Genomic DNA, 14,982 nt, shown 5'->3' with positions numbered 1-14,982 from the left:
GCACAGACATTTTTATGAATATTTTTTATGGGAAGCCTAAGATAAGTAAAGAAAAACAAAAATCAGTGAAGCACAGACAGTGGCAAGTTATTTGTCAATCCTTGTCAAACTATCGGGTACAATTAAGCATCTCTTCAGACCAGCATTTGAATTCTACCATGGTTATGATCAATTTAGAATGTTTAAATTCTTTTCCAGGCAGTCACCAGGAGTCAAGATTGACTCAAAAGCACACACATACACAAAATTCTAGCAAAATAATTTTGAATCAAGAGATTTTAAAACATGCATGCTTACATGTAAGACTAGCACTCACTATAGCAGCCATGAAGGCCTTGAAAAAGATATTCAAACGCTATGATGTGTCTATACCTACAAAATTAGAACTGCAAGCCATGGTATTCCCTGCGCCACTCTATGGAAGTGAAAGCTGGACTTTGAAGAAGCAGGATAGGAAGAGTGTTGACGTCTTTGAACTTTGGTGTTGGAGAAGACTCCTGAGAATACCATGGACAGTCAAGAAAACAAACAAATGGATCCTTGAACAGATCAACCCAGAGTTCTCACTCAAGGCACGTATGACTAGGCTCAAATTATCCTAATTTGAGGATTAGGGGACATTATGGGAAGACCTAGCTCTCTGAAGAATGCTGGGAACAGTGGAAGGAAAGAGAAGAAGAGGATGACCAGCAGCAAGGTGGATAGATTCAGATACAGCGGTGATGAGTACACTGTTGGAAAACCTGAAAAACCAGGTTAAGGTCAGATCATCATGGGGAAAATCTATCTATGTGGTTGCTAAGAGTTGATAACATCTTGATGGTACATAATCAGTCACATGTTTAATACCACATGTTCCATTCAGGGTTCCAGGAAATATGCTACTAAGTGGCTTAGATGAATATTCTAATTTTGTAATATTTATAACAATAAAAATATCCTAAAATTGATCACCAACAAAACTCATTATAATTTTATACCAGAGAAAATCTTGCAGAGTTAATGTTTTCATCTACTTTTCTAAAGGGCTATAATATGCTGATTATTCAGAATACTTCTGTGAGTTAGATCCATAGGTGAACTGGAACGAGGAGGCGGGAATTTGTCACTACAGAGATATCCCTGGGATGTAATGGCTAGTTATTCACTGTATTTTTGATGGAAAGAGCACTTATATCACAGCATTTGACACAAAAGACTTGGAAAGAGGTATACTTTTATAAATTAGTTTGAACTTAATACCAAAATGAGTCAAATTAGCTAACCAATATCTAATTCCAATCTGATTTAAATTGTGAAAGAAATGTTTTATTTTGAGAAAGGTTTTTAAAAAAATCAAGATACAGTTATTTAAAATAAGATAAACCATAATACTATACTGATAGATTTTACTTTTGCACTTAAATTCCAGTATTTATGTTGTATAAAAGTAGTATTAAATACCAAGAGTAACTTACAAAGTTCTTTCATGAAAATGTATGCTAAATCAGGTGCCTCCAACAACTTATCTTTTATGATTTTTATTAGAATATCAATAAAAGCAATGCTTACATTCAGTATTTGACCTACATGATAAACTTTGTTTCCCACTTCCACCGACTGCCTTTAAAAAACCATGCAAATTTAGTGCATACATGTATCTTATTGGGGATATTTGTTGCTATTACAGATGAGAATTTTCCATGCTGTTTTTTAAAGCATGTCAGTTGATTAAATAACAATAAATGAATAGAAATATACTGTATAATGAACATGGGAAAAAGTGTAAAACAATAGTTTGAACTATTGAAAACACATATGTTGGAAGGTGTTTATAATTTATAGACACAGAGATTAATGGATTAACTGTGCAGTAAATCTATTATACCTATCCATCACTCAACTAGGCAGGACTTAGAGGTTACTGCTATAGCAAACTGATGCCATCTACGGACCAAAAACCTTAGTTAATCTTCAATAGCACAGAGATTTACATTAAGCTGGCATGCATGGTGATTCTGTATCATATAATTTGTCAGATTTAACCTGAAACTGTTAAAAGCTAAAAGATTTATTGGCTAAAAATGTCAGAAATCCAAAAATATCTACTTAAATTGTTTTTACATAATTTTACATTGGATTTAAACTGGGAGAGGGGAGGGAGGTCAGCCATAATGAGAGATGTTCCTTTAAATAGGTCCAAGGGGCCATGCTCATGAAATAGGCAGGGTTAGATGGCTGCATTTCCAGGAAGATGGTGAACACTCTCTTACCTACAATGGTCCCTACCTTGAATATTTCTCTATTTTCTTCCTTCTTGAATATCTGTATGCCATAAAATAGTTGTAGCTAATTTTCTAGCTAGCCAGCCCTCCTTTTTTCTATATTCTTACTGTGTACACCACCAATGTGCCATAGTGGTGTGTTCAACCTATAAAAATGAGGCCTAGAGTTAATTTTTTCCCTCAACCATGAAGTTCATTAGGTGAACTTACTGTAGGTCAGTTGCTATTATTTTAAAATATCTCATAGGGTTATTAATATTATAGCAGTCTACAGTTATAGAATGGTCCCTACAGTTCTAAGGTCTCTGAATAAAAAAATGCAATAAAACTATAAGAAACCTACCAAGAGGGATCTTCATTTGTTTGATTAACTTAAGGTGTTTACAGAATAAGCTTCTTTGATTATGATGTCATATAACTTTTGCTATAGAAAAGGAAAAGTTTTTTGCGCCATGAATGTATATTGAAAAATAATTTAACTGCACTTTAGTTCTGGTAGAGTGTATTTGTGAATGTACAAAGCAGCTGAAGAAAGATACAATGAATGTATTTTGTGCAATTCCTGACTGCTTCCTTTTCCATTACAACCCAAACACTCCTTCTAAAGCAGGAATGCAAAAAATGTATGGTTTGTGGGCCACATACAGCTTCCTACCATTTGAGATACCAATACAATTTATTATTATTTTCTGTTATGCTAAAGTTGTTTGAAATCAAACATAATTTTTATTTCCATCTAGGATTTCAAATTATTTTGTTAGATGCCAACAGATGAATATCTCAAAATAAAAGTTTTTAATAAAAACTGGAGTGGTCCAACTCAGAACCTAATCTATACACATTGTTTGAACAAACAGTATTGCAATCCCAGCCAAAAAGCAATTAAGTGTTTGGAATTCTCAGCACCAAATGTAACAAGGTGCTAATAAGATAAGTGAAAGTGTTAACCGCAGGAATGCAAGCCTGGCCATGAAGAATTAACAATTACTGCTGTGAACTCAAGGGTTTTAGATAGTGGCTAAGTTAAAATAACAACTTTAGATACAACCCTTTTGTTTAATCCAATGGATCCATTGTGCAGGGGAGATACTACTTCATCCTCTCCAACTTCATCCTCTCCATCCTTATTATATATACCAATATGCACATGAATTAACCAAATCTGAAAGGTTAACCATATTATCACATTGACTGTTATGTCCTATTGCATGACTAATAAGTTTCTGTAAGTTTTATTGTAATCTATCAAATAAAAGGATAATTGGCATAAGGCTCCAATTTAAATCCCTTAAAAATTCTCTTTCAAATTGGTGTGAGTAGTGGGATACTGAGAACACAGAAGCTCTGATATTGATTCTACATCAAGCACCAGATATTTCACACTGAGATATGAGTTGGTAGGATTGTTTTCCTTTCACTGTATGCTTGTGGAGATAATATGGGGTGAAATTCTACATTAAATTGATCACAGTTCCAACTGGACTTTCTGCTTCCTGACTAATTAGCCAAGTGTACCACCAACCCCAGTTCAACCTATATCAAGCCAAGTGCCAGGATACTACTATTTGATACTCTTCTAGCTCTCCAGAATCATTCCCCACTTCCTAATTCAACTTTGAAATTGCAAAATGCTCTTGTTTTTGCTGTAAAATTAAACTGGGAAGTGGGGCAGAGTTATATGCAAACCTCTAAAACCTTTTACGATCCAGATCAAATTTGGGACAGTTTGCATTTGCATCTCTCAATTTTGTTTGAGAGGTGCAGAGTTTGTCCTGAGAATACAATTATTGCTCCTTCAGCTGCATTACCCCAACCTGCAAGGGGGACCTCCTATGGTAGCTAATGTGTCTTGCACCCCCAGAAATCTAATGAATTGGAGCTTAACCTTTCTAAAACTCAGAGAAAACCCAGGGGATTTTGACAGAAACTATCTCAACCTTTTGCAGTTTATATCCCCAATTGCTGAAGAATGTAGAAATCTTAGTGTCAGAATTTCTGACAAAAGACTGCCCTTCTCACGAAAGCAAGGATGGGCAATCACCAGGATGCTTGGCCTGTCAAAGACCCAGGACATTACTGAAACATTTCTAGAATCTATTACAGCTATGGCTCTCATGCAATTAAACTGGTCCTAAGTAGAGAAGATAGTCCAAGGTCCAGAACACCCCAGACATTACCAAGCCAGATTCTGCACTGCTCTCCACTGTTGTTTTGGAATTGACCATCTTGCACCTGCAACTCAGTCCCCAGCAAAGGGCACCTTTGTGAGGGGACTGTGTCCTGACATTCAAAATAAGTTGATGGATACAGTCCTGGACTGGAGAACACATAAATCTTATCCATTAGTAGAAGCAAGTATTTACATCTGGGAACTCTTTTAGCAAAATAAAATATGCAGACTGATCATAACCACTCGTTAGCTTTACAGATTCAACAACTTAAACCCAAATTCTCTCCTACTGACAGAAAATGGAATGGTCAACCACAGGGTGAAATTCCTGATACTGTCCATTTTTATTGTAAAAAGCATGGATGCTAGACAGCTTAATGTTTGGAACACAGAAACAATATTCATGCACCACCAATTTTACATTTTGACCCCCAAGCATCCATATCAACATAACTCCCAAACCACTAATATTTTGTCTTACCTTCTAGACTTTGTAACTCTAAAGGAAAACTTTAATCCTGCTGTTTTCCATTAGGACAGCCAGGGCCCTGATTCCACTTTTATTACTGTTGATCAGTCTGGGCCCTTTCTATGTCCATCTGTCTCTGGACAGAAAACTTTGTTAACAAATACTGGTATAACTTATTCTGTTCTGCAACCCTCTTTCTTTCTTGTCCTTTCTGCCTCTACACATGGAAGTGGGGAGACAATATGGTTCTTATTCCATTTCTGAATTAGAATAACTCAGATCTAAGACTACTTTCTTACCTAGTGATTGTATTTTAATAAACTTATTAGGGTTAGGGATCCATTATGTAAATTGGATGCTAGTATTTACTGAACTTCAGATGGAGTCAATCTGGATATACCAGAACATTCTTTGCTGGAGATTTTGCTGGTCCTTGCTATGGAGGGGGAAATAAGAAGTCACCCAGGTGATCAACTGGAAGATCTCTCTGATCTGCCCCTCTTTGTGGGCAACTTCCTCTCATGAAGTGGGTCTCTTCCATGTAGGTAAAAATTAAAGTGCTTTCCAGTGAAAAAAATCCTTGTTTCACAATACCAAATCTCTCTTGAGGCAGAAGAAGGGTAGCACTTTTGATAACCTTCTACTTTGCTCAGGGAATCTTAGCTGTTATGTTATCTTCTGCAAATATCCCCATCTTTCCCATTCCAAAACCTGGCAGGATGGACAAATAGGGAAAAACTTTGTGTCACTTTGTTCAGGATCTAAGAACTATTACACACTACGTGATTCCTTTTCCTCTCACTATTCCAAATACTATTTTAGTATTTGTCACTATCCCTGCCAATACCACTCATTTTACTCTCATAAATCTTTGTTCTGTCTCCTTCAGTGTACTTTTATATACAGATTTTCAATACAGGTAGGTCAAGATTAGTGTGAGTTCAAATAATGTGATATTTGATTTAGTGCAAACTATAACTTGATACCAAGTTGTGTTTAGCGCAACCCAAAATTCAGTTAATGTGAGGCTAGCACATGCACAATTGAGGCTAGCACATGAGCAGTTGTGGTTGGGGTTTTAGATGCTGCTAATCTTCATGTGTGCAAAATGGCGAAAAGGAAGATTCCTTCAGAGGAAAACAGTAATGTGCAAGTGAAGGAGTTAACTCTGAAGGAAATTGAAGGTATTTTTAAGCTGTAGAAGTCGTGAAGCAAAAAATTATGGATTCTGACCCTCTATCAAAGCATGCAAATTCACTGAAATGTGCATAAAGCACCCTGCATCTACCAGCATATGTATGAAGATTTAAATAAAGAGAAAACAGTTCAGTCTATGCTGCTAATATATTTTGAGAGACGATAAAGATGTTTTTGTCAGTATAAGCTTATCTTTAGGAATAATATTTAGAATTTTTTTTGTTTTTATTTTCCTTTCTATAACTACTGTGACTTTGTTATCCATAACTTTAAAGTATATTTTTAATCCTTTACTGTAATATTTCATTAATATACATATAAAAACTTATGTTTAAAATTTTTCATTGCCTATTTCCATCAAGCTGGAACCAATTACCATATTTTCCATAGAAATATCACTTCAAATAGTGCGAATTTGAATAATGCAACCATTTTGTGGGATTCATTAACTGCACTAATCAAGAACTACCTGTACCTATCTACTTTTCCTATCAGAGAAAGAAGTACACTTGGACATGTTTACTCCAGGGATTTTGGGTCTCTGCAACATTATTGGAATGGCTTCATGAGAAACACTAACCATTCCTGAGGAAGCAAAACTAATGTAGTATATGTGGACGACCTCCTAGTAGCGGCTCCTGAAGAACTATATTGGAAGGCATTCTTGTTTTACTATCACATCTGGCACTGAAAGGGTATAAAATATCTAGAGAAAAATGGCAATTTTACCTCTCAGAAGCTTCTTATTGGGACATCTAATTTCTGTTAGAGAATTTAAGTTAAAATCCAGCCATATTACTTCTATACTAACATACCCTATCACTCTACTAAAAAAGTTTTGAGAATTTTTCCATCATCAGTGGATCCCTAAGTATTCCACTTTGACTAACCCTCTTTATGCTTTAATCCTTATTTCTGCTCCAGATCATTTACTTCTCTTAAACAATTGCTTTCTACCATTTCTGCTTTGGGGAGACCTGATTTCAAAAACCTATTTAAATTATATTGTCATAAAAAGAGTAGACTTCTTCTGAGTAATGGTATAGTTGGATGGACACCGTACTAAACCTATCATTCTATGGAACATGTTCCTGTGGCAAAAGGTCTTTCATCCTGCTTGCAGGTTGTTGCAGCTGCTGCTTTACTAAGTGACAAATCACAAAGCCTGGTATTGAGACACCCTCTTACAGTAGCTGTTCTTCATGCTGTTTATGCCCTATTAAGAAACCTGTACACATTTTTTCTCCTAAAAGGTTTTCCTGTTATGAAGTAATCTTGTAAGCTGCCAAAAATGTTACCTTAGTTCACTGCCCACCCTTGAATCCTGCTTCCCTTTTCCTAATCCAAGAGAAGGCACCCCACACAAATTGCCACATGATTGTATTACTCTCAGCTTTAAGCTTTCGTCACTTCTACCAGAACTCTTTGATATTCTCCTGGCAAATCTTGACCTGATGGCTTCTGTCTCTAAGATCAAACAGGGAAATCGTGTGCAAGATATTCTGTCCACCCCCCCCACTATCTTGGAATCCTTTTCTTTGCCACAGGAACACTCTGCTCAAGCTACTGACCTTGTTGGCATTGCTAGGGCCTGTGAAGAGGCAGCCAGAAAAACTTACTATTTTTACTGATTCAAAATATTTCTAAGGAATGTGTAATTCTTTTGGTGTTTTGGGGAGGGAAAGTTTCTCACTTCTGCAGGAACCTCAGTCTCCCACATTCTTTTTATCTATGCTTGATTGCAAGCTTTGCTATTGCCTTCAAAAGTAGCTGTTACTCGGTGTAAAACACATTACTAAAATTCTTCTAAAATGGTTAGCAGAAACAGACTTGTTGAAGTGGCAGCTGTACAGCTGTGCTGAGAGGCCTGTTGGCTATTGCAATTTTGGCTGCAACCCAGCTAGCTAAGGACTTGTCTCAAGCACTATCTTCCTTGGAAGATGCATGGTATAACACAGACCCTCAAGGTGTTTGGCAAAACCTGGACTACTGGTAGCCCCCCAGCAACTAGTAAAGCATTTAGTTCATTTTTTTCACAAGCTTACTCCTGCAAACAAAAGTGGGGTACCAGAGTCCTTACTATTTGTATGGTTTGCACTTTCATACATCAGGACACTCAAGCTATATGTTCTGCTTGTTCTATTTGCAAATTGTACAATGTGGGTAACCTGACCCACAGCCAGACTATGGTCATAAGGACTATTCCAAGCTTTGCAAATGGATATTGCTGAACTCCCTAGATCACATGGGTTTTGTTATTTGTTGGTTGTTGTGTGTACTTTTTCAGGGTGGATGGAGGCTTATCCTTGTTGTTGGAACAATGCTGTCACTGTGGCATAAAATTTGTTGACTGATTTTATTCTTAGGTGGGGGATACCTCTCTCTTTAGATTGTGATATGGGGGCTCATTTCACTAGTATAATAACTAAAGCTATATGCACTGCAGTGGGGATCAAAATGCAAATCACACTCCTTATAGACCCCAAAGTTTGGTACATGTGGATTGATGGGACATCCAACTGGAGAAGGCAGTAACCAATTCAAGTATATCCTGGCCAGATGCCCTTTCCCTTGTCCTTACAGTTACTAGAATATCTCCTAACAGAAAATATGTTCTCTCCCCTCTCTCCCAGTGCCAGGTCCTCTAAGTCCCGATTGGCTGGTGGTACACTGAGACTAACATCCATCCATCCATCCATCCATCCATCCATCCATCCATCCATCCATCCATCCATCCATCATATTTATATAGCTGCCCATCTCACAAATATGTGACTATGGGCAATGTACAACACAACAACAGTTAAAAACTCCATAACGGTATAAAAACAGCCAAAAATAAACAAACACATAAAGTAAACATATAAAATAAACAAATAAAACCCAAGAAAGTGGGAGAACAAACATCACTTAATCTCATGCAGCCATCTTGCAGGCTTTTCCTGGGATCCCCAAGGATGGTGAAAAAAACATGTTTTAAGGGCCTTCCGGGAGGTTAATAGAAATGGGGCTAACCTCACCTCGGTGGGGGGGATGATGTTTCAGAGGGCAGGCACCACAGCGGAAAAGGCATGCCACCTGGGTTCCACCAGATGGAGCTCCTTTGGGGATGGGACCTGCAGGTTCTTTTATAACTTTTAATCATGTATTTATGATTTTAATTTGATGTAAGCTGCCCAGAGTCCCCCATTGTGGGGAGATGGGCGGGGACAAGTCTATTAAATAATAATAAATAATAATAATACCCCTCCTGCCTGACCTGGTGGGATGGGTAGATATAATCGGGAAGAGGCAGTCCTTCAAATAACCTGGTCCCATGCCATGATGGGCTTTACAGGTCAAAACCAGCACCTTAAATTGCACCTGGAAGCAAACTGGCAACACATAACTGTCTGCGCAGCCACATTCTGCACCAGCTGAAGCTTCTGGATGCTCTTCAAGGGCAGCCCCACATACAGCCTGTTACAGTAATCCATTCTGGAGGTAACCAGGGCATGGGTGACTGTGAGTAGGTCCAGGTCCATGGTCCAGGAAGGAGCGCAACTAGTGTACAATATGAACCTGTGCAAAGGCCCTCCTAGCCATGACTGCCAACTGCTCCTCAAGCAGGAGTCATGAGCCTAGAAAGACCCACAGACTGTGCACTGGGTCTGTCTGGGGCAGTGCCACCCAATCCAGTACCAAAGGTGGTAAAGTCCCAGAACCAGAAGGCCCAAAAACCCAGAGCTACTCAGTCTTGCCAGGGTTCAGCTGAAACCTGTTATTCCCCATCCAAACCCCCACAGCCTCCAGGCACTGGGACAAGATGTCAACTGCATCACTTAGTTCAACAGGGGCAGAGTTATATAACTGAGTATCATCAGCATATTGATGATACCTCATCCCATGGCAACAGATGATCTCATCCAGCAGCTTCATGCAGATGTTAAATAGGAATGGAGAGATACCTGCAGAATCCCACATAATAAGGGTTGAGGGCGAGACCTCTCACTCTCAATTAACACCGACTGGTAGCAGTCCCACAGAAAGGAAGTAAACCAGCGCAATACTGTGCCATCCACTCCCAGCCCATGGAGCTGACTCAGAAAGATATCATGGTCAATGGTATTGAAGGCCACCAAGAGGTCAAGAAGACCAAGGACAGATACACTACTTTGTCCTGCTCCCACCAGACATCATCTAAAAGTGCGACCAATACCATCTCTGTCCCATGTCCAGGCCTGAATCCCAACTGAAAGGGGTCCAAATAATCCACTTTATCCAGGGCCTGCTGAAGCTGCTGCACAACCATGTTCTCCATGACCTTCCCTAAAAAAGGGAGGTTCGATAGTGGACAAAAATTGTCCAGAATGGTAGGATCTAGTGTTGGCTTCTTAAGGAGGGGGCAAACCAACACCCCTTTAAGGAAAATGTTTTGGATCAGGCATAGTATTGTTTGTCGCTTAGCAAAAATTTCCAGTTTATTTCTACTAAGGTGAAAGCTGCATTCCAGCCACCAGCATCTGCAGTGTGCCATTCTTTGAAGCCTGGTGACTACATCTTGATTGGGGAACGTTGGTGGAAGGACTGCCTGGCTCCCTAGTGAATGGAACCTCACCAAGAGCTGTTGACAACTCATACTGTGGTTAAATGCAAGGGACAAACCTCCTGGATCCACATATCACACTGCCAGAAAGTTGCAGCCCCAGAGGACCAGCAGATCCTCTCCTCAGACCCTGTCTCTAGATGCTAACACAAGATCCCTGTTCCAGTGAAGAAGTAGCAGACCTCATGAATAAACTAACCTTTTTAAATCTTCATCAGACTTGTTGGAATATCCACAGAGCTTTGGATACCTTTGATTCAATATACTACTCTTTCTGCACTTGAACATTTCTTGAAATTATTAATATTAAATGACTATTGGTTGTGTATAATTTATGATCATGTACAATAGGAAGGGGGATTGCAATTGGGAGCTGAACCTGGAAATTATGAAGTTTCTTGAAATCATGATGTTATAGCTTTGGGAATCTGCTTTTATTGTGAATGATTGCCTAACCCACATCGAATTAGTATAGCAAATGCTGCTTTACATTTTTATCCCATTTCCCTTCCTTCTCTGCATTCTTTTAAGGGGAGTATAAGCGCAATAAGTACTTCTAATTGTGAGAACACTTTTAGACATGACTACTAACAAGAAGGGTGGGACAATACATGGGTCCTGGGAGACTTATTGTTATGGGAGGGGAAGAGGATCTTCAGAGGTAATCCACAGATTTATTCTTTTAATTCTACAACATTAAACAACACTTTATGTCTCAGCGACAAAGGAATCCCAGTTTCTCCCCTCCTTTGGCAAACTCTTTATGTCCTCTCTCACTATTGCTCTAGAGTCCACCTCTATACAGAAATTTAAGTAGCACTGGAGGTCTTACTTATGAAATACATTGTGGTTAGAATATATCTACTCCTTTTTCACTCTCTAAACAAAGGTCTCCTCTTAACCTCTCTCCCTTCTGCACTTCAGCTTGAAAGCTTAACATCAGGCCCAAGCACTTATAGATTATTTAACTTGTTCCCAGGATGGATAGGAACTTGCAGCTTTGGATGGTCATATCCCAATGTTCAATTAACTGGGGTCTTATTTCAGATCAAGTTCTAAATCTGGGTAGTTTTGCCCATAGGACCTAGAAATCAATTTCTAGAAGCGTTCCTATTTTAGAAACCAAGACATTTCCATAAATTCCCAGGGTGGGCATTGCAGAAACTGAAAGAGCTTGACCTGGTATATCAGCAAATTTGGAACTTGTACCTAATACATCCTTAGATTCTATCAAACCTCCACAGAATGAAATAACTTCCTTATCGAAAGTAGCCCTGCAGAATTGTAAAAGTTTTAGATTTATTAATGGCAACCCAAGGGGGAACTTTTCCCAAAATTAAGTGCTTTAAAAGCTGTTTTAAAATCAACCAAAATTCTGTTCTCCCTTTAATTTTGGGAGTTATCTATGCTAAGTACCTAATGAGGTTGTTTTATCTTAAATGTAACCCCCCCCCCCAAAGTCTCTAAAATATAGTTTTGGATCCTATATAATGCAATGAGACAACAATGGACATAATTATTTAAAATAGATATGAAGCTTAAAATAGAATAATAAGATTACTTTAAGCTCCAGAGGGGGGAATTTGAAGGAGAAAAATTGAGGGTTCCAACTCAGAACTCTAACACAATTTTCTGAATAAACAATATTAAAATTCCAGATAAAAAGCAATTAGGTACTTGGAATTCTAAGCCCAACAAATTTAACAAGGCGCTAACAAGATAAGTGAACATTAACTACAGGAATGCAAGCCTGGCCATGAAGAATTAACAAGCTTGGGAATTCAACAGTTTTAGATAGGAGCTAAGTTAAAATAACAATTTTAGGCCCCAATTCTTAGACCTCTTTGTTTAATTCAAAGGATCCATTGCACAAGGGAGGTAGTTTTTCATCCTCTCTCCATGCATATGAATTAACCTAATCAGAAAGGTTAACCTTATCAATCACATTGCCTATCACATGACTAATGACCATCTTTAAGTTTTACTGTAAGCTATCAAATAAAAGAAAAATTGATGTAAGTCTATAAAGAGGGTTTGTAACCTCACCCTATTTAGGGTTTTTTTACTTTCTGACTCTAGTACTGATCCTGTCAATAAACCTATGCTTCAATGTAGTTGTGTTCTGGTCTCTGGTTCAAATGTGCCTGCAAAAAATTCTCCTTCAATACATCCTTTTTGCAACTAGGGACAAATGGCTGCAAAAGCTTATGGCAAAATACACTGCTACCAAAAATTTTGAAACTTTATAGTAATAGCATATATTTACTGGGAAATAAAGACAAGAGGAACCAATATTAAAAAGGCAACATAACAAATAATTTAGATCTTGATAAAAAGAAAAATCCTTACAAGAACATGCTTGCTTACAGTAGACTTCAAAACACAGTAGTCTACATCATAGGAAATGTATGCTATACATTCTAAACATTGATACCAGGCAAATATGAGGCCTTCCACCCTATGCACAGGTAATAATAAGCTACCTGAACAAAACAAAATTTCTGTGTGAGGATACGATTCATTTCCAATGTGGGAGGAATCAGACTTTTAGGCACTGGAGAGAATCTTCTGACAAATCCAGATTTTCTCGGGGCAGTCAGTTAAACAAAGCTAAGCTGCCTAAGAAAGACTAAAAAATCAGTATGAACCAGGTTACATCACTTATTAGTACCATTAGTTTAGATTTCCTTATCATTTCACCCAGTCACAAAACCTTATTCTAGCTGGTTCCTGCAAGTTGGATTGATTGGTCTATTCTAGTTAGTTGCTTCGTTTATTTATTTATTTATTTATCCATGCACACATGCAATTTATATGGCCGCCCAATTCTCTCACTGTGACTCCGGGCAGCTTACAGAAATAAAATTCCCAAATACAAAACCCACTACATCCCCCCATCCCCCTGGCGACAACAACACATTTACACTAGCCATTTGATGGACTTCGTATTGATCTGGGATCCCCAGGCCCATTGGCAAAACCATGTCTTCAGAGCCTTACTGAAGAGAATCAAGGGGGGGGCAGTCTTATCTGTGGGGATGATGTTCCACAGGGAGGGAGCCACCATGGAGAAGGCCTTTTTTTTCAGTCCTATTAGATGGACCTCCTTAATGGGGGGGACCCACAGAATACCATGCCTCCCCAATTTGGTGGGTTGGGCAGATGAGACTGGAAAAAGGTGGTCCTTCAAATAACCTGGCCCCAAGCCATGTAGAGCTTGATTTTGACCACCTAAATTCTTTATGAAATCTTGCCTATAGCTTCTCACTTCTCATTCTCAACTGACACTTAGATGTTTGTCAACTCACTTGCAACTGAATATTTTTTCCCATCCCCATGGATCATAATAATGTGCAAGTGAAGCTCAGAAAGACTTTGTAGGATTTATACATCTGAGCACAAAAAGATAGAATCCTGCCTTACAGCTGAGTAAATAAATTTCAGCCTTTTGTAAAGAAAGTGTCATATTTTGACAAATTCCTTATACTGAATTGGATGCAACTTTGTGCAGTTCCAGCTATTATTTAAATGACATGATAAAAAAAATGATTATCCGGAAACACCTCTCACCAGACTGTGGGTGAGAAGCTTCATAGAAGCTTTAAATATTTATCATGCACATTCATAAATTTGTATTATACACAATTTATAGAAAAACTAAAAAGTACACAGACTTTCTGTTATATAAGAACATGTGATGAAGAAATGAATATGTATGCACTATCAACATCCAAAGCATAAATTATATATCTCATTGTTTGAAGGGTAATGGTGCTCATCTTCAAGCTGTTCATTTCTCACACATTTTACAGAAACTTCAATGCATTTGAATTTCATGATATGCTTTGATGCAACTTTTATAAAAACCCTAGCATTTCTACACTGGATTGGAACAAGCTGTTTTGAAAAACAGAGAGCAATACATTACCTGAATCATTGCGGAGATAAGATGACATTGCCGGAATAAGACATGATTGACTAAGTAACTCTAGCAAAACTGATGGAAGGGCACTGCTGTTTTGTCCTCTACTTTCATGGCTGGACTGGACATCTCCATTTGATGTGCTGCCTGCAGGATTTATGTAGCTAGCTAGAACCTGAAATTTAAAAAAAAAAAAATTGAGTTTGAATGAGATAACCACATACAGGATGTGAGCTATAAGATAACAGTAGTTCATATTATACAGAATATGTAGGAAATCTATTTAAAAAAAACGTTTTCATTAATACAGAGAAATATATTTAAAATTAAATTATTAAGCATTCTTTATCAACTTCAATCCCATTTTAGTGAATA

At 38.0% G+C, this 14,982-nt stretch overlaps 1 protein-coding gene across 10 annotated transcripts in view; it reads right to left on the bottom strand.

Moving 5' to 3' along the window:
* The window catches only part of BIRC6 (baculoviral IAP repeat containing 6), a 174,231-nt gene that overhangs the window by 37,638 nt on the left and 121,611 nt on the right, over window positions 1–14,982 (bottom strand). For all 10 annotated transcript variants that reach the window (XM_088144753.1, XM_088144745.1, XM_088144772.1 and 7 more), the window contains one exon: window positions 14,614–14,782. In XM_088144753.1, coding sequence (XP_088000879.1) covers window positions 14,614–14,782 — 169 coding nt within the window. The remainder of the gene's footprint in view (window positions 1–14,613; window positions 14,783–14,982) is intronic.

This window comes from Python bivittatus, unplaced genomic scaffold, assembly GCF_059951505.1.
Source record: "Python bivittatus isolate LINGU-HERP-01145 unplaced genomic scaffold, Pbiv_v1 ctg000020_np1212, whole genome shotgun sequence".
Taxonomy (NCBI): Eukaryota; Metazoa; Chordata; class Lepidosauria; order Squamata; family Pythonidae; genus Python; species Python bivittatus.
This window is presented reverse-complemented; position numbering and strand designations above follow the sequence as displayed.